Genomic DNA, 25,906 nt, shown 5'->3' with positions numbered 1-25,906 from the left:
TTTTTAATGGTTAAAAATGGTACATGTTTTGTATATTATCAACATCTTCGGCCTTATGTTAATTTTAAGGACACTTCCTCTGAAGCATTACTTTGTCAATTTATAAATTTTTCATCTAAACAGTGTTATGTGGCTGAAGATGTTGATAATATATGAAACATGTACCACTTTTAACCATTAAAAATTGCCTTAAGCAATCATTGTATCGACTAGGTCGAAAATAAATAAATACTTAATTGTGAATCTATTGAAGTGCGATACGGACCATGAAGCTGATTTCATGTAATTCGAATGCGATGTCGAAGACGATTAGTAAAACCCGTAGACTGCTGTTCAGTAAAGAAAAACGAAAATGGTTAAGTTAGGTTAGGCAACATTACATGAATAAGAAAACCGAAATGTTTCGTAATAAATGAGTAAAGAATGTATCCGATAGCAGTTGTTAATTCGTTAAAAATAAAGGCTGAAGTAAACGATCGCTTAATTTTAATGCTAAATAATGCAATAAGAATGGGATACACCTCAAGATATGGCAGAGTGCATCATTTATTTTGGAGGGTTAGTTCATATTTTCTTGCGTCTGATTAAATTTCGGAAAGGCTATTTTGTAAATGTTCTATTCTATCTTAAAATCAAAGATAAACTAAAAATTACAGATTTGGACAACATATAATAAAGAAAGAAAGCAGAGTTCAACAGGTAAAATAGAATAAAACTCGGAGCGTAAAGATAAAGAGAAAGAGGCAAAGTCATAATGAAAAAGTAAGATACAAACTGAAAAAATAAGCAATGCACAAAGAGAACACAATAAGTAATAAAGTAAATGGAAATATAAGTATGGCCATAAAAGTGATCTATGTACATGAGTAAGAAGCTAAATATTATGTACATTACACTATAATAATAATAATAATAATAATAATAATAATAATAATAATACCACAATCACACAACCTATCATACGTCGTCATACACACGAAACAATCAGCGGTATTCAACAGGTAATCTCTACAAGCAGTCCTAAATTTCGATATTGAGTTAGAGTTCCTGACAGCAGCTGGGAGTGAATTTCAAAGTCATGACCCAGCCACAACGAAGGATCTGTTATATATTGAAGAGTGGTTGACGGGAATAGCGAGGGAAGTGCCAGATCTAGTGTTACAATTATGGAATGAGGATAGTAAATGGAATTTTGTGGAGATGTATTTGGGTAGATTTTCCTTCTGAGTTCGATATATCAACGTAAGTACGTGGAATTTCCGTCACCTCTCTGGTTTCAGCCAGGAAAGAAATGTGTAGCTAGGGGTTATGTGAGCATTGTAACTCAAGTTAAAAACAAATCGAAGACCAGAGTTCAATGCTCGTTGAAGTTTCATAGTTTGTTCACGGGTCGCATCAATGAGGACAATGTTGCAGTAATCAAGTATTGGTAGTATCAAAGTTTGGAGTAGTTTTATCTTTACGTCTTGTGGGAAAATGTCCTTATGTCGTTTCAGAGGGTGTAGCGTCGCGTACATCTTTCTACATGTATTTCTTACGTGTGCAGACCAGTCAAGAGTTTCAGTCAAGGTCATACCTAAGTTCTTCACTTCCTTACTGAACGAGATTACGGTGGCATTTAATGTCATCAGAGGAATAGCATACTTTTTATACATGATGTTTAATCATTTCTGAGAACCGATAATGATTGGTTGAGTTTTCTGGGGTTGAGGAGGAGAAAGTTTTCACTGGCGTACACACTGAGTTGTTGGAGGTCAGAGTTAATATCTCTTACTGCATTCGATATATCATTTATATTAACGTGTCAGTAAATTTGGACGTCGTCGGCAAAGAGGTGATATCTATTATACTTTATTTTAGAGATGTCATTTATATAGAGGACAAACAAAAGGGGGCCAAGAACAGAACCTTTGGGGGTTCCTGCCTTCCAGAGTCGCCACTGAGAAGCAGTATCTTGTACTGTAACATGTTGCATACGATCTGTAAGATATGCGGTGAAAATTTTTTAGCAACATTACCGATAAACGATTTGAGCTTCATCAGCAATGTCTGGATGTTTATCGTGTCAAAAGCACTGCTGAAGTCGAGGAGTGTGAGTATTGTCACTTGTCTTTCGTCCATTGCTTGTCTGATGTCCTCAGTCACTTTGAGTAAGGCAGTGGCTGTGCTATGACCCTTCTTGAAGCCAGATTGCAGCGGGTCAAGAAGAGAGTGAGCCTGAAGGTATTCCAGTATTTGCGCATTTACCAACCATTCTAACGCTTCGGAGAGAGCAGGGAGAATCGAAATGGGACGGTACTTGGATAGGAGTTTCGAACCTGGGTTTTTAGGAAGTGGAATTACATTGACGTACATCCAAATTGTCGGTAATGTGCCGTTTTAGAGACAGTAATTAAAAATATGGTCGAGAATGGGTAGAATAGCGCCAATAATATTATGTATGAAAGTAATAGGAATTTCATCGACACCGTTTGCTTTTGATTTAATAGAATACAAGACTTTCTTAACTTCATTTGTGCTGACGATACGAAAGGCAAAGCAGGGGCGATTTTGTGGGACAGGTGCTGGGACGTTATTTACGTGTGGTCTGTTAAGCGGATTAGACTGAGCTCTCTCTTCTGTGAAATACTCATTTAAATTGTCAAGTGGAATGTCAGGTACCTGAAGCTGTTCATGTGTTTTTCCTATGCCTATGGCTCGAAGATGCCTCCAGGCACTAGCTGTATTTAGGTTACTTACTGATTCACGAACATATTTAAATTTAAGATTACGGATGATTTGTTTAGTTTTATTCCTAATTATTCAATACTGTTCATAGTCATTTGGGTCCTGAGTATGTTTGTAATGTCGGTAAGGAGCATCACGTTGAGACATCATATTTTTAACTGCAGAGGTTAGCCATGGATTAGGTTTGCGGGATATTCTGATCTGTCTTTTCGGTGCATGTTTGTTGTATAGATTGTGTATTAACGAATTAAATGTATTTATTTTTTCATCAATGTATGTCAGATTTAAAATGCTATTCCACGGAAGATTGTAGGCATCGTGTCTTAATTCATAGATGTCGATATCTTTCATATTCCTGCACGTTATATACCTAGGTTTATATTTTGGAGCGCGAAGTGAGTACGCAAGAAATATAAGATCGTGGATGGACACAGCCGGTACTGAAATTTGTCCGTGGGATACCACTTTCTGAGGACTGAGATCTATTAAGGTGTGGGAAATGTTGTTGGCAGTACGTACATGGTTAGTAGGGTCAGAGGGAAGGATAGTAGAGTCACATGAGGAAAACAAGTCTTATAGTTTCTTAGTATCGTATTTCTTCGTAAGTAGATTTATATTGAAGTCCCCTAATATAATGATATGTTGATAGGCTGGTAGCAAGTTAAGTAAGTGCGTTTCAAACTCGGTCAAGTAAGATACTTTAGGTGGTCGGTAAACCACTCCAATAAGTATTTTCTGTCCACTAGCAACTACTTCAACGAACATAAACTCCATCCTCGGTTTCACCAGTCGATGAGGTACAAATGACACGGTTCTTCAAGTCATCTCTGCAGTAGAGAACAATACCTCCACCCCTCTTATTTGTACGATCATGGCGGTAGAGGTTATAGCCGTGTTGTTTGGAATTTATGGCGATAACCAGCTTCACTAATACCTATCAAATGGACGCTATTTTTATTAAATATAGCCCGAATTTTGTCGGTGTGTGCGAGCAAACTTAGGCTGTTCAAGTGAGAACACTGGAGAGTATGAGGATATAGTGAAAGTTCTTGTTTCAAAAGGTTACCGGCGTCTGTGTTCTGTGAAGGAGTGAGGGGTGTACTATTCTTATAGAGGTCATTGTCATGTGGAAATACCGTAGCTACCTGTCTAACGGGCATACTTTAACTCAGCAAAAAATAATCTTACCTGGATATCCTGAAGAATTGGACTGCTGACTGGTTAAGGCACCACACACACAATCACACACGTAAATATAATAATAATAATAATAATAATAATAATAATAATAATAATAATAATAATAATAATAATAATAATAATAATAACAATAATAATACCCGTGTGGGGATTTACCGGTTACCTCCATCGGGCGCGTCCCATTGGAATTGGGGAAGCTCGCTGGCTCTGCCGCCAGCAGAGTCAGAGGGTAGTAGGGAAATAAAATACCACCGTGAAAAAAGAACTGGTCCCTTGCCAGGGTTACGGCAAGACTGGTAAATGACCAGAAGCCAGAAAACATCTTGAGGCAACCTCTAGGGCTAACAACCCTAGTTGTAAAAGGATGGGTACCCGTCCAAAGCAAAGTCAAGTCAAAAAGCATGATGGCACAACATTTCAAGAAACATACCCCAGGGGGTAAATCTTCGGATAAATCCCTCGTCGTGAACGCCACGGCGCACGAGTCTCGCTCGGATTCTGGGGGAGACTCGACATCATGCAAGAGATGAGTCGGAGCGTCTCGGTGCACCCCGAAGAGTCAAAAACTCAGGCCAAAACCTAAAAACCTTCTAGCAACTTTCAACATAAATTCACTTACACAAACTGGCAAGCTGAAAACCCTCACCAAAGCTCTTCACGAAAATCAGATATCCATAATGGCCCTACAGGAAACAAGGTACCCAGATGAAGAGATTTTTGAATCCGAAGGCTACCGATTTTTCAAGAACAAAGCGCAAAGAGGAATCCTCAATGGAGCTGTGATGCTTGGAACCGCGTTTGCTGTTAGAACCAAGATCCTTAAATCGGTTGCAAATTTCAAACCTGTGAATGACAGATTGTCTATACTCACAATTAAATGCGCGAACAAAACCTATGCCCTAGTTAACGCACATGCTCCTACAAACGATAAGAACAAGTCTGATCCAGACGAAGTTGATAATTTCTGGGACCTACTGGATGAAAAATTAAACAAAATCCCCAAACACCATGTCAAGCCTCTTTTGGGCGACTTCAATGCCCAACTAGGTCGTGAACAGAAGTACAAGAAAGTTATAGGAAATTACCCTGCTCACAAAAGAACCAATCCCAATGGCAAAAGACTGGTGTCCATTTGCAAAAATCACAACCTGCAGATCATGTCAACCCACTTTCGCCATCTACCCAGAAAGCAAATGACTTGGCGTTCTCCCGTCCAAGATCTCTGAGAGTTCCAAATTGATCATGTTGCAATCTCCAGGAGAAACAGCCCTGAGATTATGAATGTGAAGGTAAAGAAAGGCCTCAATGTGGCCTCAGATCATTATATGTCTCTTATCAAATTCAAACCAATTCCCGCAAACACAAGGAAGACAACCAAACAGATCACACGCTTCGACAATGATAAACTTCGGCAAAGGGTCGAGGAGTTCCAGGAGAAGGCTAGACCAAATGACTGTGACTTGAACAATGCCAAAAGTCTCCTTGTTGAGGCCGCCAAAGACGTTGCAGAAATCGAGAAGCAAAAAGCATGCCTGGTGGAATGGTACCTGCGAATCAGTCCTCCAAGAAAGACTCAATGCGTGGAAACAGTACTACTCTACGAAATCAGAAAATGATTGGGAAACCTACAAAACCCAAAGTGCCCAAGCAGCTAAGGTGTTCAGAACTGAGAAACGTAAATACGAAAAATCTCTCATTGAAAAGATAGAACAAAACTTTAGGAAGAATGAAAGCAGAGAGTACTACAGAGCCTTCAAACGCAAACTCACTGGCTATAAACCACCATCTCTATGCTTTGAGCGAAAGGACGGCACACTGGCGACGTCAAATGAAGAAAATTGCAGCATTGTGGCTGACTACTTCAAGAATTTACTTAATTGCTCTAAACCGCAAAGCCCCATTGAGACCAAGGAACCCTTACTCAGGTACCCAGATTCCAGACCACCCGACAGAGATGAAATCAAGCGCCACATTGCCAGTCTCAAAAATAACAAAGCGCCGGGGGAAGACTCAGTAGTAGCAGAACTATGGAAATATGCCTCAGAGGAATCACTTGATATCTTGCAAAAACAAATAGAAGAAATTTGGAACAAGGAGACCCTACCCGAAGATTTGAAAATAGCTTTGATCCATCCATTACACAAAAAAGGCAGCATGAAGAACATCAACAACTACAGAGGAATATCTTTGCTACCCGTGACTTACAAAATTCTATCACTTGCCATCCTGGAGCATTTGGAAGCACAAGTCAAACATCAAATAGGTGAATACCAAGGAGGGTTCAGAAAAGGTCGCTCAACAGCTGAACAGATACAAAATCTCAAGACGATCATCAGATATTGTACACTAAGGTCCAAGCAGTATGTGTCTGTTTTTGTGGACTTTAAGAAAGCGTACGACTCCATTGACCGGAAGTCCTGCTAAACATCTTAAATGAATTTGGAGTTGATTTGAAACTGCTGGCATTAATTAGAGCCACCCTGACCGATACAAAATCCAAGGTGAAGTTCCACGGATGTGTCTCGCATTCCTTTGACATCAAAACAGGAGTGCGACAAGGTGGTGGGCTATCCCCGATACTCTTCAACTGTGTTCTTGAAAAGATCATCAGAACCTGGCGGGTGAGATTACAGGAAACCAACTACGGTCCATTGAGAATAGGAACCAAATCTAAGGGGATCGCAACAGACTGTTTAGCATTTGCCGATGATATTGCTGTTCTCTCAAACGACATAGAAACCGCTAGAGCTCAAGTTGAAATTTTAAAGGAAATTGCCGAACAAACTGGTTTGCAGATATCGTTTGAGAAAACAGAAGTAATGACTAACATCAAAGAGGCTCCACCAAAACTCCATACAAAATACGGGGACATCACCCGAGTAGACAAATTCAAATACCTGGGTGAGATCATCATGAAAAATGGACTGGACAAAGAAGCACTTCAGGAGCGAGTACGCAAACTGGAAATAGCCTACCAAACATCCCGTACCATCTACAACAAAAAATGCCTTTCCCAAAACACCAAGATTCGTCACTATGAAACAGTTCTGAAGCCAGTAGTTCTATATGCAGCCGAAACCCTGTCTCTAAATGCCAACAAAGGACTCCTTGAAGAACTGGAGAAAAGAGAACGCAAAATTGTGAGAGGAATCTTGGGATCAAAGTACAGAAATGGAGTCCATCAAAAGAGATCCAACAAGGAAGTTTACAGCAAAATAGAGAAAATTACCGACACAATCAGAAAAAGACGGGCATGATTTTACGGTCATCTGAAAAGAATGGACAGAAGAAAGTTAACTAAAGAAATCTTTCACTTTTTTTATTCAAACCCCAAAACCACAATTCCCTGGTTTAGAAATACCAAAGAAGACCTTCAAATGCTACATATCTCAGCTGAAGACGCCCTTAACAGAGATCCCTTCCGCAAGAAAATATTGACGAACGGCTAAACCGAGACGAGCAACCGAAGAGAAGACACGGTGCCCCTTGGACAGAGGAGCGTAAGCAGGCCCACTCACAAAGAATGAGGGAAATTTGGGCTCTAAAGAAGGCCAAGTTCAGTGTCAAATGCAACAAGACTTAACGTGGTCCTTGATGGCCCCAGCAAATTAATTATATATATAATAATAATAATAATAATAATAATAATAATAATAATAATAATAATAATAACAACATTTAGTGGGCACATCACAATGGTCACATCACTCCGATAATCCACCTAACTGCCTCGTATGTAAGTTCAGTTCATTAGGTGAGCTAATGTGGAGCTTTTTCCCATCTTCCAAATGAACGATAATGCTGCCGTCCTGCGTCAAAACTCGCCACATACCCCAGCAGTCCCAAGCTTTACGCAGTACTTTTTTCCTTGTGGACGTCAGAGGTTCGGTTATTAATAATTTGGTACCTTTAAGAGCTCACTTGGCGCACCAGATGCGGTCTCTTTCATGGTACCTGAGGAATTTAATGATGATCGGCCTATTTCCTGCGGACACCACCTCAGCTGCTGTCCTCTTCATACGACCCAGTCTATGACATCGATCTATACTGTCTATAGACAATTTGATGTTCAGACTGTTTTTTAACGTACTCAGCGCCACAGCGTACATGTCCTCGTTGGGGGTCTCAGACACCATGAAGGAGTAGGCAGTTCCTTCCGCTATATTGTTCTGCCTCATCAATCAGGATGTCCTGCTGGTCGAGACTGAAATTATTTCCCAAAAGTCCTGGAACTCTGAAGCAAGGCCGGTTAGTGTGTCACCTGGGTTGGCAGCACTGGTCGCGCCAGCAGCCATGGCTTCCTCCAAGCGTGCTTGGAATTCTGCCATTCGCTCCTCGAACTTCGAAAGACGTTAATTTACGGCCTTCAGCGTCGTACTACTTCCCGGCTATTGCAGTTCACACTTAAATAAAGCACTAGCACACCCACGAATATTAAAACAATTATTATCTGGCTGATATGGCAGGTGAATTGCAGAGCATGTTTACTTGCATTGTATAGCGCGTGCCATCTTGTTGTGATCAATACTATTATTTATTGTAAGGTACTTAAGACATTTTACAGTACAGTACTGGTTTCGGTCCTATGTATAAGCTTTGTATATATATCGATGAAGTCCCGCACTAAACACCGGACAACTACCTGATTTCAATATAAGTGTTCATATTACTTCAAGAAACTCATACTATTATACCACCAGTAGACGAACACGGCTGATCATATATCATAGCATTTACAACACGCCGCAAGAATTAACCCTTACTTCTAAATGTTTTATTCATCTAGTCATAAGTTTTAATGTGGAACAGTGGACACTTCACAATTCAAGAATATTGTACATTCCATATATATCACCTGTGCACATAATAGTATTGCAAAGTTTTGACTCTCATACCGATTAACGTAGACGAAGATAAGACGAAAAACATTTGCAAATTGATAACATTTTTATCCATACTATGTGACACCTTTATCATTTAAGAAAAATGTATTTTAACATACATCATTCTTGTACATATAGTAATGTTAAGTTTTAATTATTATATCAGTTAATGTAGACGATTATTTAAACTATGTACATTTGTAATGACAATGTTTTTGCCCATATCATGTGACATTCTTATTGTGATGTTTTAATTGTATGTTATGATTGTCGGCTGAAGATGACCTTCACAAGGTCGAAACCTGTCCTGTAGAACAAAAATATATAAATATATGTATTGATTAGGTGGAAGCTTCAATACTTCATATTTGTGAATATAATCAATACGGAAATAAAACTTACAGATTATGATGATGGGATGTTAACACCAAGATCCTTAAGTATGCCGTAGCCATCCTTTCGTGAGATGCAGTTTCTTGAAAAAGGCGTGATCGAGGATTTAGCGTTAATGGGACGGAAATTTCTAGACGGTTTATACAGGAAATCCTTTCTTCGAGGAATGGACAATGCGGGATTTTTACAATGTGATTTAATTAGGATACTCGCGGGACCACGTAATTTGAACGAATAATACGGGAAAATGTTTCCGGGAACGTACAATCGAGGTTCTACTGTACTTGTGATCAATGCCCCCATGTCAGAAAAAATTCACATCTAATGTTACCATATCCCTGTTGGATAGTTTTAATTCATATATTCAGTAGTACATGTTCTTACTTAACATGTTCTTTTTCATTGTCCCCTACAGAAACGAAATATCAAGGTTTTACTGTATTTTGCTTAACACATCACAAATTCGAAGTGCCCAATTGCCATCCTATTCTCTCTCTTCACTTTTCTCTTTTGATTGGTTTGTAGCAATGTTTCATTCCTGTTGTCTGTATCATAAAAGTTATGGACCATTGGTATTTTAGATTCAAAATTAAAGATGCAAATTTTTTTTTTAGGTTCAAAGAGCTAAAAATACAGCAGGAAAATCCTGTGAATAACTATGATACTGTAGATCTGATCCTGCCATTATCAGTGTTGCATCGTGTTGCTGCTGTTACTTGTTTCTGTGTTATCCGTTGGCTAAATGTAATGTTTTGTGTATATCTTTTGTTTCCAGACAGTGAAGCAGACATTTCCTCAAAGCTTTTAGTCCAGTGTACTGCCATGGCTTCTGCGCATTCTCATGGAAAGTTTCCTGATATGAGCTCTTCTCTTGATTTCTTTGATGTAAGTGTTTTGTATTATTCTTATTGATCATGAATATTGTATCAGTAAGTTCACTTTAGAACTTGAACATTGTTGAAAACTTCAAACAGAATTTCGAAATGTTGTAGAACCTCGATTTGCAAGGCTAAACCGGTCTGGAGGTGATCCAGACTAACGAAAATCTGGATTATAGAAAAATAATGGGGAAAATGTCATTATACAATGACTTACCATTTATTTTTACAGGAATAATAGCTAAGCCACTTCAAACAGTTTTTAAGGTTATTATGCTCTATATAAATAACCCATGTAAATCACAATAAATGTTGGTGGTGGAATCTGATTTAATTGTTCTCCAGTAGTTGAAGTGTACCTGTCGTACAAAAACATACATAAAATACTAACTAATGAAGATAATTCACTCAAATTTTGTATTCATATCATTGAAAGTTATGAAAATGAAATGGCTTATGGCTTTTAGTGCCGGGAGTGTCAAAGAACATGTTCGGCTTGTCAGGTGCAGGTCTTTTGATTTGACGCCTGTAGGCAACCTGCGCGTCATGAGGATGGAATGGTGATGAAAACAACACATACAACCAGCCCCCGCACCAGCAGAATTAACCAATGATGGTTAAAATTGCCCACCCTGCTGGGAATAGAACCTGGGACTCCTATAACAAAAGGCCAGTATGCTAACCATTTAGCCATGGTGCCGGACATTGAAAGTTATGACTTACCCATACTCATTGCTTGAAACAGCTGGTGGGTGTTGTATACAGTGAAACCTTGTTAAGACGTTTCTGCAGGGGACAAGGAAAAAAGAATGTTTTAAGTGAGAAAACATACGAATAAAAACTATTCAACAGGTATATGGAAACACTAGATACAATTTTTTTTCCAACATGCACATTTTATGTCGTGTATGAGAGGGAAGTATTAAAAGGTGGGGTAAAAACGAGAGAACAAATATGAAAACTTTTTCTGATGGGGATTATAAAATAACAAGTACACTGGAAGGTATGGAAAACACCAAACAATAAGTATGAAAACATCCATAGGGGCCAGCAAAAATATTGAAGTATTATTGCAGATCACACTCTTTCTAAAACAAATGTTAGTAGAAGTCTTTTTATTTGAGACCAGTGGGTTATTTAACATTATTTTCTGGTCACACTCATAGACAATGAATTGGAGGATACATTCGACCATGTGCAACTGCGAACTGCGGGGAAATTTTGGCTGCCATTTTGAATCAAACAAAATTCTGACCAATTTGAGTGATAGTCGAAACTTGAAGGTGCGAGTATCAATATTCGTGACCTATGCGTGCTTATGTCAGTCCACTTTCTGACAGATTTTAATTTTGACTTCATTATTAAGGAATTTCACAATATTTTCCATATCCATAACTGGGCTATCACAAGACAAATGTTCACTACACCTCACTGTACCACTCAACGCAAAATACAACCTTCTGAATGGAATGCGAAATAAAAGCACAAAGAGGCTCACTCTGCTATTCAGCGATCTCGCTCTTAACCAGCAAGCAAACTGAACATTCGTGAGCTAACATCTTGCTCCCCGAAAGTGCAACTTATCCTTTGAAGTTCACGAAGCTCTTTTCCCGTAATAACGCAACTGTGGCGACGGCTCTTATCTGAGGTGGAAATCACGTTTCTTTCATAAGGGACGTCGTTTTCAGGTCCAGGAAAAATGTGATCGTACGAAACGGTACTAGCGAAAATTTGTGATGCGGTAAGTGAGGTATTTATATATAGATTTAATATGATTTACAGGATGTACTACCGGGCGAGTTGGCCGTGCGCGTAGAGGCGCGCGGCTGTGAGCTTGCATCCGGGAGATAGTAGGTTCGAATCCCACTATCGGCAGCCCTGAAGATGGTTTTCCGTGGTTTTCCATTTTCACACCAGGCAAATGCTGGGGCTGTAACTTAATTAAGGCCACGGCCACTTCCTTCCAACTCCTAGGCCTTTCCTATCCCATCGTCGCCACAAGACCTATCTGTGTCGGTGCAACGTAAAGCTCCCTAGCAAAAAAAAACAAAACAGGATGTACTATATACCTAGTCTGACGTATGCAGCTGAGACTTGGGTAATGAGGCAGAGAGCGGTGAATAGAATACAGGCAAGTGAAATGAAATTTGTGAGAAGCAGGATAGGAGTGACAAGATTCAATAAGATGAGAAATGAGAAGTTTTGAGATATATTGAAAGAAGAGCCACTACAGAATAGGCTAGAGGAATCTAGACTTAGATGGTATGGACACATGAAGAGAATGACAGAGGAAAGGATACCGAGGAGGATGCACGAAATGGAGATAAGAGGTAAACGACCGAGAGACAGGTGGATAAAAGGAGTGGAAGAGTGTGTACAGAGAATAGGGGAGAGGACTGGGCAAGAGTGACTAGGGAGAAGTGGTGGGAAGTCAAGAGGAGATGGTGAGGTTTATGTTCCAAGCAGACCCGCTGAACAGCTGGAAACTGCAGATGATGATGATGATGATGATGATGATGATGATGATGATGATGATGATGATGATGATGATGATGATGACGACGACGACGATGAGTCTCAATACTTTGAATTTACGACATGTTAAGCGGGAAAACGTGTTGATGAGGAACGCACTAACGAGGTTTTACTGTATTTGTTTTGTTAGAAATGATTTCAGAGAGTGGATCCATGTACTCTAAAAAGATTGCAAGTTCAGATGATGGATCGGAATCGTACTTTTTGATACGCCATATATACTTGGGGCAAAACAGGAAGCCAGCTGCTGAGTTAATGAGTTCCGAGTGATCCTTGTTTGGTGCCGAACTACTTTCTTCACATTCTGTTCAGTCTTTCTTCGTGTTGAGTTCAGCAGGTGTAGTGAGCTGACGTCCTCATGTTTTATCATGATTATTGTCTTTGCTCTCCCATTTCTTTTGCACCAGGCCGTGCACATTTGGAAAGACCTGGCAAGGCAGTTTCTTCCATGCTCTCTTAACACTACCCTGAAACTTGGATTCATTTTCAGAAAAGTCAGTACTTCTGAATCACCATCTAAAACACTGTCTACAAGCGCTTTCAAACTCTTGTTGTCATTACCGTGATACCGATTTGACTGCATGATGAATACTGAATTGCGATGAAAATGAACTGTTGTTCAACACCAACAACACTTACCTCTGGTTACTAACACTGTGTATTGTGACAACTTATATTGCAAAGGGAATTTAATATACAAAGGGCTCATAATTTGATTCATTCACCAAAACACAGCTTGTTAATGGATTAGTAACCAGTATACAAAATAATGCATACAACACTGTATTTGAATCACTTATTAATCAGTTAATCACTTAAACACAAAATTTAAACACTTTGTTTACTCTTATAGTTTCAGAAATCAAATACTGAACTGTAATCTATGTTAAATTATTAGTTCTGCATAAATAATTAATAATAATTGTTGAATAAAATAAAATTTAATGATATGTTTGCTAAATTTGATCTGGACTAAAGATTGGGGCAAACAGATGAGGTTCTACTGTACTATGGAAATTTCCTGAATTTGGGGAGAAGTGAATGGACCTATTGGTCTTGGAGTTAAGTATTTGAAAATGATTATTTTTGAGAGATAAGTATAACTTTTTAATTTGATTTCCCAATGTTCTTATTCTTGATTTTTCTCAACTGGTTCTAGTTGTTGTACTTTTATTTATATTTTGTAAGTGTACAGAAGGCACGAAGACCACATTAGACAATGATTATCAGCTAACTCCAGCCGCAGTCAGTGAAAGAATTATGACTGTCCGAATCCCACTCTCTGGAGCCAAATCTGTGACACTCATCTCTGCATATGCTCCCACCTTGGATGCTGATGTAGAAGCTAAAGACCAATTCTACAACCTGTTGAGCACTACCATCACCAAAGTAACACCAAGAGACAAGCTCTTACTACTTAGCAATTTCAACGCCAGAGTTGGTAAAGAAAACCAATTATGGGGTAATGGGATAATGTGGTAGGAAAACATGGACTTGGTAACTGGAATGCCATTGGTCTACTGCTCCTTGGTTAATGTGCTGAACATGAAGTCTTCATTACTAATACTCAGTTCCACCTATCTAAACGCTATAAGACTACTTGGATGCATCCTCGCTCAAAGCACTGGCACATCCTTGATTATATTATCACCAGGCAATGTGATAAAAAAAGATGTCCTCGTTGCAAGGACCGCAAGAAACGTAGATGACTGCTGGACGGATAATAAGCTCCTTTTTTTCGGTTGAGAATCTAAAAGATCCATCCACAACTTCCCCAGAAAGAAATTCGATACTTCTAAACTTCAAATTGAATCCACTGCTACAGATTACAGAAATGCAATCTCAAACAAACTGGCTAGTCATCCAGTCAGCAGTGATAGTACAAATCAGGAATGGGCCATGCTTCAGAAGGTCATCACTGAGAAAGCTGAGGAAACAATTGGTTTTGTGAGGAAAAAGGACAGGACTGGTTTGATGAAAATAATGAAGAAATTAAATGTCTGATCAGTGCCAAACGGGAAGCCAACCTATCCTATCTTCAAGATCCATCTTCCAATGTGAAGAAATCACATTTCCTGGAACTTTAAGGAAAATGTCAGGCACAAATTAGGGAAATTAAGAATAACTGGTTGCAACAAAAAGCTGAACTGCAAAGACTATCTGATGCCCGTGACCTGCAAAACTTCTATGCTGGCATAAAGGACATATATGGTCCAATTCGATCTTCATCGGGGTCATTGAAATGAAATGGCATATGCCCTATAGTGCCGGAAGTGTCGGAGGACATGTTCGGCTCGCTAGGTGAAGGTCTTTTGATTTGACGCCCATAGGCGACCTGCGTGTCATGATGAGGATGAAATGATAATGAAGATGAAACATGCACCCAGCCCCCATGCCAGCAAATTTAACCATTGGTTGTTAAAATTCCCGACCCTGCTGGGAATCAAACCCGTGACCACTCTGACCAAAGGCCAGCACGCTAACCATTTAGCCATGGAGCCGGATGTCGGGGTCATTGAAGATTGCTGACAACTCCATCATTTTAACTGATAACTGAGAAATTTTACAGCATTGGAAGGAACATTTCTCTTCACTTCTGAATCGTGTCTCCAATGTCGCTGAGGACTTTTTTCGTAATGTTCCTCAGCAGCCCCAACAACCATGGATGACACCTACAACCAAGAAAGGCTCCTGGCCCTGATAACATCCCTCTGGAACTGATACAAAATGGAGGTATACCCTTGAAGACTAGAGTTTTCACACTCATCCTCTTGATTTGGGAAAGTACCTGACGACTTGAAGAATGCTACCATCATCACTATCTTCGAGAAAGGCAATCGTAGTGTACGTGGGAAATACCGTGGTATATCGCTTTTGTCAATTGCAGGTAAAATTCTCGCAAGAATTCTATTAAACCGGCTCCGAGTTACCTCGGAGAGGATTTTGCCTGAGTCTCAATGTGGTTTCCGAACCTCCAGAGGCACAACAGATATGATCTTCTGTGCTAGACAACTCCAGGAAAAATGCAGAGAACAACAGCAGCCTCTGTATTTAGTTTTCTATGATCTGGAAAAAGCCTTTGATTCAGTACCAAGATCTGCTATGTGGAAAGTATTGAGACATTTTGGATGTCCTGAACGTTATGTGGAATTGGTTCAAGCTCTTCATGATGGCATGTCTGGACAGGTTCTTCATGGTAACTCAGTATCAGATCCGTTCCCAATCACTCATGGATTGAAACAAGGCTGTGTGCTTGCTCCTACACTCTTTGCACTGTACATGGCTGCCATGCTGCATGAATCATCTGCTGACAACTTAGGCATGGAGATTAAATTTCGTTTTGATGGAGGCGTTTTCAATCTGGCAAGACTTTGCTCACAAAGACGTACTCTGGTTACCCGGACGACAGAACTGCAGTATGTCGATGACATCGCATCTCCTGCTCTAACACCTACAGAACTACAACAGTCAGTCAACTGCTTTAAAACTGCATGTGAACGCTTTGGTCTTGCCATTAATGTGCCATTAATGGAAAAAAAAAAACAACAACAAAAAATGAAGGTACTTGCACAACCTGTCCCAGGATTAACAATACTTGAGTTCAGTATTTCCATCTTAGACATAACACTGGAACAGGTTGATCACTTTTTATAGCTTGGAAACATATTGTCTAAACAGTGTACCTGTGAACAGAATTGGGGCTGCTCATGTAGCATTCGGATGGTTAATGCACAGAGTCTTCATTAATAACATCCTAAAACTGCATACCAAACTCATGATGTGCAAAGCTGTTGTCATTTCACTCTGCTGTATGGCTGTGAAACTTGGACGCTCTATCGCCATGATATCAAAAACCTTCAGCGCTTCCACCAACAGAAAATGAGATTCATCTTGAATATTAAGTGGGAGGACTATGTGACCAACACGGCAGTTTTCGACAAAGCGCAGCTAAATAGCATTGAGGCAACAATCATCGCTCATCAACTGAGATGGATAGGCCATGTTTACCGTATGGGTGATTCTAGGCTTCCCCGCCAAATTCTTTATGGTGAACTTTGCTCTGGCAGTAGACCTCATGAAGCTCCTCTTAAGGGTTTTAAGGACCAGCTGAAACACATCATGAAGACAACTGGTATAGATATACAGACATGGAAAGAATGTGCTGTGGACCGCTTACTGTAGCAGAACACTACATCCACCGCTGTCAACTTGTTTGAAAGAGAACTCCTCAGACATCAAAAGGCCAAGCGACAAGCAACCCCGCCCTCCTCCATCCATTCAGTGTGATTTGTGTGGGTGTATCTTTTATGCCAGGATTGGTCTGTTTAGTCATCGTAAACACATCCATAAACTGAGTTGAACTGTTCAATGCATGCAGGAAGAAGTTATATATACTCGGATCGAGTTACAGCCGACGACGACGAAGGCACATGGCAGAATTCAAGGCAAAAGGATTTTCATCATACTAACGAATTGTCATATGGAAAAGAGGCGGGCAAGCAAAGGACATCAGAGCTTAGCTTCTTTTGACACTAATCATCATTTCAAAATTTTATATTTGCTGGTGTCAAAAATTTCCTATTGTTTCTTCCGAAATAACAATGTCATCACCACTCGCTATGCTGATCTCCTCATTTTGTATTCTGTGTTGTCCGGTCTTTCCTTGTATGCTCCTTAGGAACTTAATTTCTAGTGCTTGAATCCTGCTCTTGCTTCTCTCAGTCAAGGCCCATACATCAGTATTAGTACAAAATGAATAAAAGATCTTGCAAATCACTGGTACATTTGCCTCTAACCTTCTGGTAGAATCTTGTTGCTTGCTCAGTTCTTGAATTAATTTCTTTGTCCAGTCTTTTGTCATGTGACATCATGCTGCCAACATGTCTAAAACTGTACACTACTCATAGTAGGTCAAGAGAATGTGTGCGTGTGTTTGTACTAATACTGATGTATGGGCCTTGACTGAGAGAAGCAAGAGCAGGATTCAAGCACTAGAAATTAAGTTCCTAAGGAGCATACAAGGAAAGACCGGACAACACAGAATACAAAATGAGGAGATCAGCATAGCGAGTGGTGATGACATTGTTATTATTATTATTATTATTATTATTATTATTATTATTATTATTATTATTATTATTATTATTATTATTATTAATTAATTTATATATTTACCACAAATCATACAGTTTTTATGTATGGTCTAGTGTACATTAGTTGCTTCACAGACCAACTAAGCTAATATATACAATAATTACATTTCACTCGTAGAGTAATTCATTCACTCAACACTTTCTCTCCCTTTCACTCCTGTCCATGTGCACACAGAGATTTACATTTTACTTGGTTTGTAAACTGCGTTAGAGGCAAGGCGGTAGCTCATTCCAGAGACATGCGAAGCGGCCGTAGTAACCGGATTGGTAAGAGGTGGAGGGACAAGACTAACACCTTTGCGAAAGGATGGGGAAGGTGGCGAAGCGGGCTCTGGTTCCCTACAGTGTGTATTGTGAGATCTTATATTACAAAGTGAAGATAAGCGTGACAGTGTGTCATTTCCAGCTGAGCTTGTCATTTGTTTCGTGCGCCAAAACACTGCGTGCGATCACAGCCCATCATTGATGTGAATGTGTTAAGACTATGTGTGACTAAATCTGTTAGAATACAGTGTGTGGCTAATTAAGGGTTAAGAATTTTTTTAAAGGTATGTCAAATATCTAGAATGTCAAATATCTGAAACATCATTTGTATGTCTCTTTCACATTCTCAGTTCCAGATATGTTAACATGTGTTTCCTGAAACCACACTGTTTTTGTTCTGCAATTTTAGCCTTTTATTGAAAATTCTTTTGTAGGACTTGGCTACATGAGAGATGAGTGCAATTCCCCTACCATCCTCTCATTTCTTCCTGTCCTCCTCATAAACCTACACAATTATATTTTTTTGTCCTTTTGTATAGATTCCACCTTCCTTTTCAGTCTGAGAAGTTCGTAAAGGCATTGCAACTTCACGCTCCTGCTGCTGTGAATAGTTATGTTTTATCAATACAGTGTAAAGGAAGAATGCACTGAATTTGTGTGTGTTCCTCATTAGAAATTGAGTTTATAAAGTGTGTTCTTATCATTGCTTTAGTCAGCCTTTGATCATGAGGAAGCTCAGAAAGAAGGCCGCATTATACCAAGTTCAGGTGTGGATCCTGAGTATGATGCCGTGATGGAGGAACTGAAACTGGTGAATCGTGAACTACAAGACTACCTTGAAGAACAAAGGAGATTCTTTGGCTGTAAGGTAAATAACTTTTTTTTTTCACTTGTGCTGTGACTTCAGAGGTATTTGTAGGAAGAGAAAGAGTTTGACAGATGTGGTTATTATTTAACCCTTTTACTTTCATAGCTCTTAGTGGTAACTGGGTGAAAACTGTTAGCCATTTTTACTGCAAAATGCACATACGTTTTTTTACAAATCATGAAAAGAAATCTAATAAAGATGCTGACATGAAATTTAACAGAAACAAAGATAACAAACCTCTCTATATTACAAGGTAACTGAGCCTCTAAGCCACATGGTTTAAATGTTTTAAAAAAAAATGAAATTTTGATCAGTAAGAAAATTTTCAAGTAATTTGTTACTAATTTTCTGGCTATCTATACCAACAGCTGTTAACATGAATAGTGCGCTGGTTTAATCCTCTACTAGATATTAACCAATCCTGATTTCCCCATCCATGAAGATGCTAACGTCAGATTCAGCCGCCTCAAATCAAGATCTCCTCCTATTCAAACAGCTCAGGAACTTGTTAGGAGGGATTTCAATCCAAAAGCAGATTGGCAACAAGAATGGAACAGCGTAGCTCCGACTCAATGGCGGGCATTGTTCAATTATAAGAATCTTCCAGCTGGCTTTGATTTGCCCCGCAAGACATGGGTAGCCCTCAACAGAGTCCGTACTAACCACGGGAGATGTGGTTCAATGATGTTTAAATGGGGTATGAGATCTTCCCCAACCTGTGACTGTGGTACAGTTAAACAGACTATCGACCATATCGTCACCGAATGCATTGGAAGGGCATTCGCTGGATCTAGCCAGGACTTTGTGGTGGCTTCTGCTGAGGCCATACAATGGCTAGAGAATTTAGATCTAAATCTTTGAACCCTTTTGCTTGCATGATTGTTTTCAATGTTATGTGTATATGTTATAGTTATGTAGATAATGGTTTGTGCTTACTGTTCATTTATATTTAATCTTTGTATTGTTTTGTGTACGTTACCATACGCTAATAATAATAATAATAATAATAATAATAATAATAATAATAATAATAATCCTCTACTAGCACATTAAATATTATTACATATTTTTTAAATCTGAAGATATATTGAAAAAAAGTACAGTAATGTGTCATTGACCTATGTACACTTGTGTTTTACAAAACCACACTCGATGCAGCCCTTAACTCATTGGGGCCGAGCTACAGAACCGTTCCATGCTTTGTCTTGGTGGACCTAATGTCAGTCCGTTGTCTCACTTTACTACGTAATTCAATTTTTCCTCAAGAGGTGGCAGAGTAAGATGCGTTTGTGATTTATGTAGGAACTCTTCCTCTCTCATATATTGTATGCTATTTGCTAATCAGTAATGTTCTTGGTAATATCGGTTTGAAGTGTACTATTCCTAAACTATGAGATATGCTTGTAAACAATATGGCTGCCAGTATACAACTCAATGTTACCAGTGTATAACCCCATTTAGAAAGTAATGATGATTAGGAATGTAATTTGTTCAGTGAAATTGGTAGTAGTATTAGTAATAGTGGGAGTAACACTCCTCATGAACAAATAGATTTGGAAATCGAAGAGGAAGTGCAAGGAGACGACCGTCTTGCAGCTCAGCAGGTGGACCGAGTATGGACTCGAGATCCTAATAAAATAAATGCATTCCTTGTTACACGGTTCGTGGTGTGATTGCCATTTGTTTTCATGTATACTTATGTTCATAAAAACCAGAACACCTTGAAAGACTAGAGATTGGAAGTTCATATTAACTGGACATGTGTATTAGTATGTTCTGAAGAAATGATTAGAAATGATGAAGAAATGATCCATGTCGGCCCGCAGGTTGAAGGTCCACTTCGATATCTTGGCCCACCACCACTGACGGGTAAAATGTACCTGCGGCTCTCATCGCTATAAACCGAAGGTATTGGATCAGTGTGTCTTGAGCAGATGATCAGGGTGCCTCACAGACGTATGCAAGAACCGTACCATTAAATGAGTTTGAAAGAGGGTGCATTATTGGAATGAGAGAACGTGGTGCATCCATCCGGGAATTTGCTGCTTATGTGGGACAAAGTGTGTCGGCAGTGCAACGGGTGTGTACAGAATGGTCCACGGAAGGCCGTAACACACAACGAGATGGGTCTGGGCGCACCACCCAGACTAGCCCCTGAGAAGATCGACAAATCATCCGAATGGCGTTGCAGGACAGATCTGCGTCCTCCTCGGCTTTGGCGCAACAGTGGAACAGTGTAACACATCGTACACTATCAGGAGTGACCGTCCGTCACAGTTTCTTATGGTCTGGGTTAACAGTGCGTCGTCCACTTGTCTGCCTACCCCTGACTAATGTGCATAAACATGCTAGACTGCAATGGTGTATGGAACAATGTCACTGGGGACAAGAATGGCAGCAGATAGTGTTTTCGGATGAACCCAGGTCGTTTTTGTTTGAAATGATAGTCGCATTTTGGTTTGTCAGAATGGGGGGGGAGGCATCACATTGACTACATTTGCAGAAGACATACAGCTCCATCTCAAGGCCTCATGGTGTGGGGTGCTATTGGGTACAACCATAAATCGCAGCTGGTGCGTGTCCAGGGCACAATGACCAGTTTGACCTACGTGAATGACATCCTGCGTCCCATAGCCATACCCTTTCTGCACGACACCCCAGACGCCACATTTCAGCAGGACAATGCCCGACCATATGTTGCTGCACAAACATGAGCCTTCTTGTTGTCACAGGATGTCAGCCTGTTGCCCTGGCCCACCTGATCACCGGACTTGTCACCAATCGAAAATGTGTGGGATATGGTGAAACTACGGGTGCGGCGCCGTGACCCAATGCCAACCACCAAAGATTAACTGTGGAACCAGGTGAATGCAGCATGGATGCCTATACCCCAGGACATCATTCGCACCTTATACGCATCAATGCCATCACGCACGGAACAAGTTATTAATGCCCATGGAGGATCCAGTGCCTACTAGGCTACAGGGCACATGCTGATCCTAGGTGACTGAAATGCTGATCGTTTCTGCTGAACATACTAATGAACATGTCCTGTGAATATGAACTTCGTATATGTAGTCTTTCAAGGTTTTCTGTTTTTTATGAACCTGAGTGTAAATTTTTAATGCTCTTCTAAATAAGAAATTTCTCATCATGTGAAGCATCACTCTTATTTCCTTCGAAATAATCCCAGCCCCAATACAGTTTCAATCCATTAAATGCAGAGGGCTCAATGGGTTAAGAGAATCTCATACAAATGGTCCTGGATCATCGTTTCTTCCCCACTGAGGTACATCCCGTACTTTTCACACCACGGAGCTAGTGGCTGTTTGGTTGGGGTCACATACCTATCAGCTTGCATTCGAGAGATAGTGGGTTCAAATCCCACTGTTGGCAGTCCTGAAGATGGTTTTCCATGGTATCCCATTTTCAGATCAGGGCTGTACATGTACCTATCTGTGTCGGTGCAGCTCCTTGACCTTTGTCTCCTTCACAGTATTATCACAGGTACTCTTACTCCATTACTCCAGTCACTTGGTATCAATTTCTTCTTTCTTTCCAAACACATCTAAATAGACTATACAGCCATTGTAGACCAGCAGGTCGTGCTGATTTTATTATTTCCATACGCAATTCATCCATTTCTGCTATTTTTCACACTTTCATTCATTTGTCAGCAGTTTCCACTTCTTCCATGGTGATTGCTTTCTCTGATTCTGTCTCCTCATACTCTGCTCTTATCATCTCATCTACACGCTCCTTTTAACATTCAAGATTTCATCAAAGTAATCCTTCCATGTTCTTAACTCTCTCCTTTCTTTTTCACCTGCTTTGTGTGGACTCTTTCTTCCTTTTTACAAGTCCATATAGTATTAAAAAATGTATGAGCCTATAATTCTGAACTCAGGACAAGAGAAATGGATGTTGATGATGATGGTGATTTTTGAAGAGGACAGAACTGTGACAGTAACTTCTGATTATAACATACAAACTTCCTGCAGCTGAAATTCAACAAAGTAGAGAATCCTGCTGTGTGGTTCCAACAGGAATGGTGTCACTGCACACACAGCAAGCTCATCAAGGAACCTCCTTATAGAAATATTTTCAGGATGCCTGATCTCCTTACAAGGTTCTGTGGCCAACCTGTTTCCTTCTCTGGGCATGCTTGAAGCATACCTGCCCACTTTCCTGATTTAGGTAGGAGACTCCCGATTTTCGATTATTCTGTTATTTATCCCGATTTTAGCTTATTTTTTGGTGAACTTGAAACATTTGTTTTCAAATCGTGCCATATCAGCCAGTGGCCAGAAGTCCTTCGCACATTGACCTTTTTTTTTTTTCTAGTTTTTTTTTTTTTCTTGAGTTATTTGTTTGTTTTAATCTTGTCAATCTTATGTTAATTTTAAGGACACTTCCTCTAAAGCATTACTTTGTCAGTTTTATATATTTTTCATCTAAACAGTGTTATGTGGCTGAAGATGTTGATAATATACGAAACATGTACCACTTTTGACCATTAAAAATTGCCTTAAGCAATCATTGTATCGACTAGGTGGAAAATAAATAAATACTTAATTGTGAATCTATTGAAGTGCGATACGGACCATGAAGCTGATTTTATGTAATATGCAGATAGGTCTTACGGCGACGATGGGATAGGAAAGGGCTAGGAGTGGGAAGGAAGCAGCCATGGCCTTAATTAAGGTACAGCCCTAGCATTTGCCTGGTGTGAAAATGGGAAACCACGGAAAACCATTTTTCAGCGCTGCCGACAGTGGGGTTCGAACCTACTACCTCCCGAATACTGGATACTGGCCGCACTTAAGCGACTGCAACTATCCAGCTCGTTGACCGCTTTCAAATGAAATATCGACATTTTTTAATACGAGAACTGCGCACGGATGTGTGATGTGTATTGAGACCTGTATATTGCGATGCGTATATCGATTGTCAATCTTCCATTCTCACGTGCTACGTTCGTGTTCTTTTGCATCAGTCTAGTCAGTTCTATAGACTAGTCGCTAGATTTGGAGTGTTTGTTTGTGACAGAATTTCAAAGATAGTGACTAGTGACTTTTCTAGAGATTTTAGGAGCCATTTAGAGATAATTCTGGTGAATTTTAATTTGTTACTTGATAAAAATAGCATGCGCTTCGTATAATAGCATGGGCGTGTGATGCAATATATTAATCTATGCATTTGCTAAGTAATGGCATCTAAGTGCATGACTGATTCACACGTGTGGAGCACAAGTTCATATTATTTTTTGAAGACTTATCAGAGACCGATCATCTCACTCACATACTTCCTGTGAGAGAATAGAGATGTGTAATTTTTAGCCTTGTAGCCTATTATCGCAATAGTCAGGTTTTGAGACAATAAGTGTTATAATATACCATAGTACTCCTGTATTGCACAAAGGCATGTAGAATAAGCAGTTTTGACCAATTGTATCTCCTGACTCCTCTCGATTCTTCCTGATTTTCATATCCAAATCTCTTGATTTTTGGTTTTGTAAAGTTGGCAAGTATGCTGAATGCTCAAGTCTACCAATGTAAGCCAAAAGCACTAGACCTGCAAGCTGCTGTACTTCAAGGAATCAAGGCAGTGTTATCAGGATTGACCAGAAGAGTGATGCATAACTTCAGGGAGAGACTTCAGACTGTTTAGAAAAGGACGATGAGCATTTGGAGGAGATCATTTTTAAAACCAAGATTCTGTGTGTGAAGTAAACGGCAAGCACTGCTCTTGTGATACAAATTCTTATAATTTTGTTAATTACCATCTATTCAATATAATAAAAACGTAGTACAAACTTACATATTTATTAAGATGTTGATATGGTACATGTTTCGCTCCTTTTTAGTGAGCATCATCAGCCAATTATTATTTACTTAAGGTTATATAAGATCTTGAAACAATTCTTTTGGATTAAGATTATGCCTATAAAACTGATTGACAAATCTTATAATACATACATACATTATCATTATAGACTGTTATGCCTTTCAGCGTTCAGTCTGCAAGCCTCTGAGAATTTACTAAACGTCACCACAATCCTCGATTTGCAACTAGTGTTGTGGCCTCATTTAGTTCTATACCTCTTATCTTTAAATCGTTAGAAACAGAGTCTAACCATCGTCGTCTTGGTCTCCCTCTACTTCTCTTACCCTCCATAACAGAGTCCATTATTCTCCTAGGTGACCTATCCTCCTCCATTCGCCTCACATGACCCCACCACCGAAGCCGGTTTATGCGTACAGCTTCATCCATCGAGTTCATTCCTAAATTAGCCTTTATCTCTTCATTCCAAGTTCCTCCTGCCATTGTTCCCACCTGTTTGTACCAGCAATCATTCTTGCTACTTTCATGTCTGTTACTTCTAACTTATGAATAAGATATCCTGAGTCCACCCAGCTTTCGCTCCCATAAAGCAAAGTTGGTCTGAAAACAGACCGATGTAAAGATAGTTTCGTCTGGGAGCTGACTTCCTTCTTACAGAATACTGCTGATCGCAACTGCGAGCTCACTGCATTAGCTTTACTACACCTTGATTCAAACTCACTTACTATATTACCATCCTGGGAAAACACACAACCTAAATACTTGAAATTATCGACCTGTTCTAGCGTTGTATCACCAATCTGGCATTCAATTCTGTTGGATTTCTTACCTACTGACATCAATTTAGTCTTCGAGAGGCTAATTTTCATACCATACTCATTGCACCTATTTTCAAGTTCCAAGATATTAGACTGCAGGCTTTCGGCACAGTCTGCCATTAAGACCAAGTCGTCAGCATAGGCCAGGCTGCTTACTACATTTCCACCTAACTGAATCCTTCCCTGCCATTTTATACCTTTCAGCATATGATCCATGTAAACTACAAACAGCAAAGGTGAAAGATTACAGCCTTGTCTAACTCCTATAAGTACCCTGAACCAAGAACTCATTCTACCATCAATTCTCACTGAAGCCCAATTGTCAACATAAATGCCTTTGATT

General features: G+C 39.7%; 1 protein-coding gene across 1 annotated transcript in view; it reads left to right on the top strand.

The window, feature by feature from the left end:
- The window catches only part of Msh6 (DNA mismatch repair protein Msh6), a 196,423-nt gene that overhangs the window by 114,208 nt on the left and 56,309 nt on the right, over positions 1-25,906 (top strand). Inside the window, exons 16-17 of the mRNA XM_067143707.2 lie at positions 9,979-10,088; positions 18,746-18,901. Coding sequence (XP_066999808.2) covers positions 9,979-10,088; positions 18,746-18,901 — 266 coding nt within the window. The remainder of the gene's footprint in view (positions 1-9,978; positions 10,089-18,745; positions 18,902-25,906) is intronic.

Source organism: Anabrus simplex, chromosome 3, assembly GCF_040414725.1.
Source record: "Anabrus simplex isolate iqAnaSimp1 chromosome 3, ASM4041472v1, whole genome shotgun sequence".
Taxonomy (NCBI): domain Eukaryota; kingdom Metazoa; phylum Arthropoda; class Insecta; order Orthoptera; family Tettigoniidae; genus Anabrus; species Anabrus simplex.
This window is presented reverse-complemented; position numbering and strand designations above follow the sequence as displayed.